The 11069-nt window shown below is 40.5% G+C and overlaps 1 protein-coding gene across 1 annotated transcript; it reads right to left on the reverse strand.

Moving 5' to 3' along the window:
* Positions 1 to 150: 150 nt before the first annotated feature.
* Positions 151 to 3805, reverse strand: igfbp1a (insulin-like growth factor binding protein 1a). The gene is made up of 4 exons (XM_008406722.2): positions 3062 to 3805; positions 2751 to 2902; positions 2372 to 2500; positions 151 to 1272 (listed from the first exon to the last, which is right to left on the reverse strand). Exons 1-4 carry the CDS (start codon positions 3438 to 3440, stop codon positions 1165 to 1167), a joined length of 768 nt encoding a protein of 255 aa, XP_008404944.1. The 5' UTR covers positions 3441 to 3805; the 3' UTR covers positions 151 to 1164.
* Between the last annotated feature and the right edge of the window lie 7264 nt (positions 3806 to 11069).

An 11069-nucleotide genomic window follows, 5' to 3' on the forward strand; every position in this document is an offset into this window, starting at 1 on the left:
AAATCTATCCTCTTTCTATTTTATGTTTTAACCAAAGGCCTATTCACTGGATAGTTTGCTGACAGGTTCCATAATTTCTGCACTGTTAGAATGTAATAAAATATAATAAAGCTTGTGGTTAAAATGTGGAAAAGATGACAGGAGTGCAACTGAGATTAATGTTTTTATTAAATATATCACCTTTTTTCTTTTATTACATGTCAGTAACAAAAGTGTACATAGAGTTAGTCACTTTGGAATAGATCCACATAAAATACAATTCTCTCTCCAACAGCAGCATGTATACAGAGCCGAGTCAAGCGGCTCACTCTTTGTGGTCATGTGGTCAAAGAGGACAGAAACATCAACAAAAAAAAATGACAGCAGACACGTAAATATTGGAGGTAGGTTAATGTAGAGATACCCGTTTGAGAGGAGGCTCGGGAGAATTGCCACCCATCACGCTATCTGCAGACCCATGGGATCATGGGAAATGATTTCTGAGAGTGTAGAGGATTCCCAACTGAGAGCTTTTGCATTAACTTACAGAAACTGATGTATAATTTCATTAAATAATAAAAAATAAAAAAAAACAATATAAAAATAATAATAAAAAAAGACATGAAGTGAAAAGGAATAAGAAGATCATTTAGAAAAACTTCTAAATGAGATTTGGTCACTCAGTGCTTTTGTTCTTGCTTGGTTTTTTTCTCAAACCAAACCTCCAGACAGCTCCTTAAGGGTAGAGCGAGCTCAACTCAGCTGTGGAGCTGTGGGGGCCAAGATACATATATACACTTTATACACTCATAAAAATAATAAGATAATAACAATAAGGCAAAAAAGATATAAATACTCATGAATAATTACAAATAACAAATAAAAAGCAATAAAATAAATAAGGCTATAGAGCATAATGTAAATGCATTAACATTAAAATCTCCTTTACAGAAAAACAAAAATAGATTTTCTTTGTGTCTTTGGGATGGGAGTTTGTAGAGGAAGGGGGGTTTGGGGTTCAGGGTGGTTGGGACCTATAGCCCCGTAATGACAGTGTACCTGAATTAAACACCACCATGGACAAGGTCAATAAATAACAGCTACCCAAAAAAAAAAAGGAAAAATAGTGGCTTGCTTCTTCGTTTCTTTTTTTCTCTCTTTCACTGTGAGATCGGACCAATCTCTTTAAGGACACTCGGCATCTGCAGGCAGGTCGCTGGAACTTAAAAGCTTGCCATTCCAGGTGTTCACGCACCAACATCGCCCCTTTTGTCCGTCCAGAGATGATTCACACTGTCGGGGAAACAGAAACAGAAAGCCTTCTTATTTCAACTGCTTTCATTTTCACAGATCACGAGGCACGTATCAGCTTTAAAATGAAACTTGGTGCATATCAAGTTACACGTGGTTTTAAAGAACACTCAAATGCATTTCTGTACTATTACCATGGTTAAATTCCTGTACAGAGTGTCAACAAAAGTGTTAGCTCTGAGAGTTTTCTGTGTCAGACTCCCTCTCCCCAACCTATTGCTGCACACTGCTACTCAGCTGGCTCGATAAGGCTACTGTAGTTTTCCCTTGCCTACCAAAAAGACACTTTTGAAAAAACATGAACAGTCATGGTGTGGAAACTGAAAGAATACAACCCAACATTTTTTTATTAGTGTAGTGTTCCTGTTTTAAAGCTACAGCTGGGAAGCAATGAGTGGGATGTATGAACAGCTTCCAAGTGCAGCCGCTACCTAAGCAGATAGCCTGACTAATTACCCAACTAATAGCTTGTAAACTTGCTAAGCAGAACACATGTAGACTATATGGAATTAAATAATTTTGTTTGGCTTTACATATCAATAACAGAATAACACATGCCAACATTAACATAAGAGTTTTAAAGAATATATGAGAGTGATTTTGTTGCATTACCAATCCCCGGATGCTTTCCATATGTGTCTCATATAGGTAAGAAATTAGATAAGTAATGGGCCCCAGATGGATGGTCTACAGCTTACATAATGGCTCCGTGTTAATCACCTCTACAGGCTGGATGCAGAATAACTGTGTAAAGAGGAATCCCATATGGGTCCAAGATGTACTTAAACTGATTTTATTAAGGCCAATTTGAGACCCAGTAAGACCTGCTGGTGTTTAGTCAACCAAAGTAGATCTCCTATGAGAAGCCTGAGAAAAATCTGCTTGAAACTCACATACACAAGTTTGCTGAGAATGCTTGCAACAAATCAAATATCATGTGTCATATTTATGTATTAATTGATTTGAAAATACCAACAAAAAAAAAAAACCTGTCTTATTATAACTTGTGTAATCATGCTATGCAAATCTTAGCCTCACCAATGCCTAAAATCTATGTTCATCATCCTCAAAAGACACCAACCTGCTTGGGTTTGTAAAGGCCACGCTTGTCACAGTTGGGGAGGTAGAATTTGGTGAACTTCTCTCCTTGTTTCTCTTGGGATTTGGTAATCTTGTCCAAAGCAGTCACCAATTCCAGATGACAAGGACCCTAAATGGAAAAAGCAGCGGCGAAMKGATTAATCAAAACATCATTATCACTTTTTCTCAAGCAGCAAGCACGGGGAGTTCCGATATCAAACTACAAATAAAACTTGAGGAAACATGAGTCTCGTTGCATCCCTCTAATTTCAAACAGCGCACCAGCTCCCCCTGGTGGTCACCGGTCATCTTTAAAAACCTCCAAAAAACTTTCATCCTCTCAAAAATCTACATTTTCACGCTAGCAACGTTTGTCTCACCTGCTCCACCAGTTTCCTGCGAATGGCGATGAGTTTGGCTTTCATGCTCTCCTGAGCCTCAGTCACAGCCCGCGGGTCAAAGGGGAGACCGGGGAGGTAGCTGGAGCCGGTGATGGCTGAGTTGTCCATCTCAGCGTCTGGCTCTCCCTGGTCTGGTGGAGGAAACAAGCAAATGAATGAATGAATGAATGAATGCATGCATGAATGAGAAAAGAGTCTGACTGGCTGGACTTAAATCACATATATGAGGAACTCGTCTGATTCCAGCGGTGCGGCTGCTGGATGTGTGACCGTGGACGTGGGAGGCCTACCTTGAGTCTGGGGCTCCGGGGTGGGCGCCGGCGCAGCGCTCTCCGTGCATACGGCCTGTCCGCGGGTGAGGGAATGCAGTGGCCGGGTGTCGCCGGGTCTCGGGGTGCATCTCAATCCGGAGCCGCACGGCGCCGTGTAGATCCCGCAGAGCTCCCCCGCCTTCAGGGCGCAGGCGAGGCAGCATCCGCAGCCGGGCTCCCGCAGCACCTCGGCACAGCCGGGCGCCACCGCCGGACACTGGCTCAGCCGTTCCGGGGTACACGGGGCGCATCGGATCGGTTCTGACCCCACCACCGGGGACCCCAGCGTCACCGTAACGAGAAGCGAGCACACAGCCACTGCCACAGCTACGTGCCTCAATCCACGCATAGCCAACATGTTCTGAGTATCAAATTGGAATTTGTAATAAAGAGCAGTTCAGAGAAAATTTGCAGATGAAAAGGCGCCGGACCTAATTCCCTCGATTGCTACTCTGTGCCTTTCGTGTGATTTTTGGAAGATGTCTAACTGTGCGTTGCGCGCAGCCGTATTTATAGCCGGTCGCTCTGTGAGTGTTTGACGCATCGGCGTTATGAATGATTTCTGAAAAGGTGTAATGATACGATGAGCTCTGATTGGCCCGTCCGTGTCCGGTCATGCCGCTCATTTGAATACAACAATCACGTCAATATTTATTTTGGAACAGGCGGTACTTGGCACGTATTGCTGACGACACCAGTGTTTGATGTTGCAATCAAGGACCCCCTCTTCCTCCCCACCCCCCATTCTCACGCGGGTGCTACCCCCAAACCGCCGCATTTTAAGAACAACATACAGGCATTAAAGTCAGTTTCAGCTTATTTCCATCACTTGAAAGGGGAATGTGTTGTAACTCTGGAGCTGAGCTGGTGATTACTTTAGTGCCTGATTTCTGCTCTCACACAAACGAGCCTCTATTTGTGACATTATTGTCTATTCATGCGAGTGTTTCTCCATTAATTGTCCTCAAAATAACGCCTTACACAACTTTGGGAAAAACTAATAGCCTAATGAGCTCAAATTACGCACGCCCACGCTGCGCGCAAAGAGCGTGGGTGCGCTGAGAACGAACTGGCCGCTCCAGTTTGACATGAGAAAGCATCCCGAGCACTGCGGTGGGACAATAAAGCCACGTTTCAGAAATAGCAGCGCGAATAAGGGTCGCGGTTTTTGCCAAGGGACGGGGCGACTCGGGACTTCGGTATGCGCGCACAAAAAAGTCGGGCTTTGGAGTTCTTCCAGGAGATGTCCCGCTGTAATTACCATTTTCCTGGGGTTAATAATAGACCGGAGCTCAGAATCGGGGCAGTCTGACATGACCACACACACGTCCCTCGCGTCGGCTTCCTCTGGTGGGGGCTGTGAGGGTCCCACGCTGGACAAACCTGACCTGCACGTTTTCACGGCTTGCTGCAAAGACGGCTTATGCACTGTCACTCCTGCCCAGAATGTGACAACGTTCCCCCCAGCCCCCATTTACAATCACCCTTCCATGGCATGCACGCTTCCGCTGCTTCACGCCCTCACCTGGGCCTCATGGCACATTTCAATTGACAGCCATCGTCTCACTTTCTGATGCAATGCAACGGAGTCCTCCTCTACATGCAACTGCCTAATGGGGTTGCATCATCTGACTGCTGGGGTTAACCGTCACTCTCACCGATGCCCAGATTCCGACCTCGCTGAGTCTCCGACTAAACGAGGCTTGAATATAATCTGGTGTTGCTAAGAACATTTTCTACCACCCATCCCATGACACATCCAGGGCTGGGTGGTTGAGAAGATGAGGTGTAATTTTATTTAATTGAATCATATTCTTTTATCAAGGTGACATGCGACAAAACTGCTGAATTTTAAGCTAAATATCGAGTCAACTCATCGATTTAATGACTAAAAGGTTTAAATATTAAAGGCAGTTCTGAGGTAAATGTGGGATCATAACCTGGATGTACTTACTAAGTTCTCCCGTGATGTATAGTACAAATTATAAAGCAGATATTGACTATACTCAAAACAATAATTACTCATAAATGTTATCTGTATTTTTTTGTTTTTTTTTTATTATACCTTTTAGTGAAGTAAGGGAGTTTCTAAAGGTAGTTGTAAAAAAAAATACAAGCTCTTTAATGAATATGTCTACTCTAGAAAAAACAAAAACTCAGGTATCATGCTAAACTGTCTTTTTAGAGATTTGTATCATGTCATAATGTTATTCGCTCATCAAAACCATACCTGAAGCGTTGCTTTAATGTTTTTATCATGCATGTTTGACAAATTCTTGAATTTCCATTGGCAGTCATTCAGGGTGCCTAAATGTTTGCTCTCACAAAGCCCCACCATTTTCCACATACCTCTTCCTTGGAACTGTGGTCTCCAGCAGGGCTTCGACCTCACAGAGCTCCCCTCCCCATGCGCCTTACCCACTAAGCTCCTTCAGACTAGTGGCAGCAGCAGTTAGCAAACACCTGGTGGAGCTGCACTCCTGCTGAGCTTATCAGACAAACTACTTCTCAGTCCAACACGCCTAAGAAGAGTTGTAAATGGCATAGCGGAGGAGCATTGTTGTGATAACATGAAAGAGTAGGAGCTTCTTAAAGAGACAGAGGCTATTTTAAAGGCTCAAATTATGAAGTTAAATAACTTATGTCATGTTAGATACAGCATTTTTTTTAAGGATTGGAGCTGGCATACTTATTTGGCACATAGTAAATTATAGAAGTTCACTATGTGCCTGGAAACTATGTAATTACATCCCTTTAAAAATGGCCTATTAAATTAATTATAAACAGTGTCTGCACTATTTGGAAGTCTGAGTGACAAAAATAGTCATAAATTTGGTCTCACACAAGAAACGCTTTAATCATTTATAATTTAAAAATGTCTATATTTTGTGCAGTCAAATTTCCACATAATCTTTTAAGTAGTCTATTATAGCTGTTCCCCAACAGTTTTTTAGGGGCATAGCAGCCTTTTTACAGATATTTATCAGGCTAATGGTATTTTGTGAAGTGTGTGTTTAGAAAATAAAGAGCGGGAAATGGAATAAAAATGAAGAAAAACAAGGGATTAGCATGTTTAGTTGATCAAAGTAATATTTTTCAGAAACAAGCTACATGCGCCTAAGACCTGAGAGAAGACGTGGGAGATGAATTTTCCTTCGGTTGGTCATCTCCTTTATACAATCCAATACCTTTTAGAGAATTACCATTTTAAGGCTAAAGTATGATTTTTTTGTTTTGTTTTGTTTGTCAGTCTAGACATTTTAATTAATATGCCCTCGTGATTCATGGATGATTTAAGCTGTTAGCGCTGCTGTTTCATATGCCATTGGTTTGAATACTGAACGGAAGGTTGCATGTTCAAAAGCTGCCCTTGGATGAGGGATTTCATTTATGCTTGGGTTTACTGTAATGTCTTGATGCTGCTCCATGACGACCCTGCTAATAGTGCTTATGTGAGGGTCATTGCTCATTGACTACACAGGTATGGTGTAAAGTTAATTGAATGTTTATATGTGGTTTTGAAACTAATTGAAAGTAATGTCTTGGAAGTAAAGCAGAAGATGACTAATAAATTTGAACTTGTTATTCAGATTTCCTGTTACATTTCAGCAAAACAACAGAAGTTTGATACTGATCAAACTGTGTTTAGTTTTTGTTTTCTTTCAGAAGCAACACATCCTGTGTTATTTCATCACAGAGGCAAATAATTCTGACATTATGTAACCTATCTTACTGATTAAATATTTTCTTTGCATTCTTTTCTTTGATGTTAAGTATAATAATTTGTTGCATACAAAAAATATTCACTTTGACCAAGTAAGTTTAAAACAAATCTGAAAAAAAAAACCCTTTAGTAAGTCAAGGAAAGCTTTGATCAAATTCTCTGTACTACATTACAAGAAACGGTTGCTGCTTGAAAGGAAGATTCAATTTGCAAAATGCAGGCCACACCTAAATAGTGAAGACAAAATGGAAAAGGTGGAAACGTTGACGATATTTGGCTGGAGTTCAAGACAGGTTTTCAGCTAAGTAGAACAAGTCTGAACCCCCTTTGGCAAGGTAAAAAAAAAAAAAAGAAAAGAATATTTGGAGGTGAAAAGGTAGTAAAGAAGGTGTGAGGATCCCATGAAGCTGTTGAATGAGATGCTTTAAAAACAGAGGCTGAAGTGGGAGGAGTTCAGGTATGATCTTTATCCCAAAACTGTATTATTTTACAAACGAATAAAGGTGACTGAAGTCAACAACAGCTCCATTATCACTTTTGGAGAGATCAAAGCTGAAAACTTGGGCTCTTTTGAAATGTCCTTACATCTTAAACATTTCTAGAAAAGTGGAAGACTCGTTTTAAAAACAAATAAAAAAAAAAAACAAAACCAAGAAGTACATTAAATGTACTGAAACAGTGCATGATGACAAGACTGCTCTCGTTGTTGCAACGCATTAAAGGACTTCCTGTTGGCTGAGAGTGAGYAAAAACAAACCACACTTGGACATCCTGTAGAACAAATTGTATAAGCTGTACATGAAAACACGTCACATGTTTAAATGGAGAATAGCTTTTCTTTTTTTTTTTCTTTTTCTTTTTTTTGGAGTTGTCACATCTCACTAAGCCAGAGCAGAGTCAAAGCTGCAGAGATTTATTTTTAAAAATTTGAGGAGAATGTGCAAAGTAAAGAGACAGAAGATGATAGATAACGTTTCTGTAAAGTAGTTTTAAACCATGCAAGTATAACAAGATAACGCACAGTAAATGATCATGTTAGTTAACATAAAACAAGGTGAACTTTTGTAGCTTTATAGACAAAAAAAAATTACATCTAATACAGTTTTTCAATTTTTCTCATATTTGTAAGCTATGTCCTTTCACCTATTGGTGCATGATGATCTTATTTATGAAAAGTCAGTCTGATTTGAAAAACAAAGTGATGAGCCATGAAGTTTTATATATGTATATATCAGTAACGTGCGGWGAGGTTCATTGCTGGTGAGGCACTGACTTATGACTTAGACACCATGCATGTTATTGGACCAACGGAAATTTCGCGCATGCATACAACGCTGGGGGCCAAAAAGACTAATCTTTTACATGTAATCCATAGCCGCGTTAACTCAGTGAAACCTAAAAATGTAGGTATTAATTTCGTGCTATGATCCACAGCAAAGTGATCTGTATTCACCAAGCTACGCAGACTCGTTGCCATAGCAACTGACAACAATGCCACTTCATGTTTTAGGATTTAACACCAAAAAACATTCAAGAATTTTGCACACAGAACAGAACATTTAGTCTGCTGTTGTGGTACGTTTTAGGCTTAATATTTTATGAATAAATAATTGCTRTGGTAGATTAGCTACCGCTTCTACTTTACTGAATTATTTAAACATAAACCGTAGCCCACAAAACGCACATTTCATTAAAAAACTAAACAAAAACATCTTATTGCTGTCTTACCTTTACGTATCAATTAAATCCATGCACCGCTAATTCTGCACAAAAATATCCGTTCATCCAAAGCCAAGTCTATCCTCGGCATGTCTTTTTTACTCCGTTTGAGAATCATCAAACTGTCTCGAAGCAAAACTTTCAGCTCCGGTGTTGGTCTAACTTTAGTTATCATCTCCTAGTTCAATTTAGAAAACTGTTTAAGTGTAGAAAGGTAGTCTTTCATGTTGACGTCGGAAGAGATGAGAAAACAAATATATCGCTGTACTTTACTTATTTACTGTGTGGCTAGCTCCATGGCTAGCTCACTGTGTCTTACTCTGCAGTTGTGCAGTCACAATATCTGGGATCATGAGCGCCCCCAGCGGTGAGGCAAGAGAACTGCCTGCCTCACCTCGAGTGTTCTCTGCCGTCTCTGATCGCTTCTCCGCACACAAAACACGATACACATACAGTTAGTGACAAAAAACACTGTACATTATATACATAAACGAAATTATGGAAAATCAGTTCATATATTAAATGTTTCTTAGCCATTTTATTGCCGGTGTACAGACAGGAGGAGCATGCTCCCATAGAAATCAGCCAGTGCAATTAGCGAGAGGTTGCGCAATCCCAGGTGAGGTTCAGCTCGCTGCTGCCTCACCGGCTTCACTTCTCAGCAGCGGCGCAACTACACATCATTCAGGTGGATTCGAAAACGGAGATTGCGATCCAGCGATTTTGAAGAAAAAATAATCAGAATTGGTTAAGCTAAGTAAAAAAATAGATACTTTATAGTACAAACCACAGGGTGAAAATAGTAATATAAATGATTTTATTATTATTTTTCCATGATGTAGGCTCTGCCTCACCTGCCTCCCCTGACCGACTCTTTTGTGACTTTGAGTGAGGAAGCTTTGTATTTGGTTTCATGTCAATGAATCAAAAATATGTAAGAATGCTTTAAATGCATAAAGGCAGTTTGCATAAGATGAAATAATGACTTATCAGTTCAATCAATGGAGCTAGCCATACAGTAAACACTTATCAGTGTTGATTCAAATAAAATAAAGGTTGTACTAAATTGCAGTTATTACAAGCAGTCGTTCTCAAATACAGTTTCCGATTTGCTAATTTATGATAAATTGACGTTACTTTTAAAATGAAATATATATAATTTTTTGTTTCACTCCTGTAACAATACCCTCACCTGCTTTAAAGTTAGAGTAAAACCTTAAGCAATCTGCCTGTTGCAAAAAGCCTCTTTAAAAATAGGATGTATTTTTCCTCTGGCAGTGTTAATAATACATAGAAAAAAATAGGTGGAAACGACAAATTAATATTTGTTTTACATGCCCTTTAAGAATGAAAAACAGTAGCAAATCTTGATTTGTACGTGTATGGTGTGCAGCATTTGAATTTACCTGAAAATGTTTTGATGGATGCAGAACATATTTCTGCAGCAGTCACACTACACAATAATTAATACGCTTAGGTTTAGATTTTTAAAATGAATGTGTCAGCTATTAAAAAAATAAATATTATTGATTAAAATGATGGTTTTTAAAATCTATGTCATGCAAAAAAAAAAAAAAAAAAAAAAGTTTGCTTTTGAAGCCACAAAGTAACACAACTGCATGTGTGTGGAAGGTCACATGCTTTGTTTTTTTCCACCTGGCTTTACTAGAGCTGGCTCTCCTGTTAAAAGGTTTCAGAATTTTGGTCTGAAAGTCAAAGGTTTTCCTCAACATGTTTCCCGATCCAAGCGCACCTTGTGTCCCCAGCTGAACTGTGATGTAAAGATGATGTGGTGGAGTGGTGGCTCGAGGTCAGATGATCATCTGCAGTCCTGCAGCTCTTCCAACCTAAATCCCTTAAAAATAACTTTTAAAGTCATCTGCTGCCGCGTAAAGTCAGCTTTGTGGTATGGCTGTGCCTGGCATGGCTGGAAAAACACAGCATGGGATCGTGTTTAATTAGCAGGTTGATGCAAAGAGGGAGAGACATGCAGCATTAAAACATGTGAAGTATTCACAGTGAAGGGCCACATGTCAGATTCTAGAGGCGGAGTGGTCAAATAAAGCCGAGTCATCCGAGGTCACGGACAGACCCACTTTCTCAAAAACATGTCCACACAGCGGGCTTCATCGCTACAAGCCGCCGCCGCTGGGTTTGTGTTTTTGGAAAAGCGTTGAAGGAGAGGGCCGCTCTCTCTCTCACCTCTTTCAGGTGTCACATGATAAGGAGATCAAACGGCGCTTGGCATTGAACGTCCCGGGAGTGGAATGTTTGTCTTTGACGTGAGCAGCAGGGAAAAACAGTCGCTGTTGTTTCAAGGGGTTCTCACACACGCAGTCAAATACAAATGGAGGTCTCCAGGATCCACGTGTGATGAGTCAAAGCTTCCCCTCGTCTTCAGGGTGTGAAGAGCCGGTAGCCGCGACAGGTGATCGGAGGAAAACAGAGTTGTTTTGAACATCCCCTCAGAACAGAATCTGCATCCGTGTGAAACCATGTTTGTTGTGTGAGCAGCACGGTAACGCGGCTCTGCAGGCCGTTTTC

Source organism: Poecilia reticulata, linkage group LG4, assembly GCF_000633615.1.
Source record: "Poecilia reticulata strain Guanapo linkage group LG4, Guppy_female_1.0+MT, whole genome shotgun sequence".
In the NCBI taxonomy this organism is placed as follows: domain Eukaryota; kingdom Metazoa; phylum Chordata; class Actinopteri; order Cyprinodontiformes; family Poeciliidae; genus Poecilia; species Poecilia reticulata.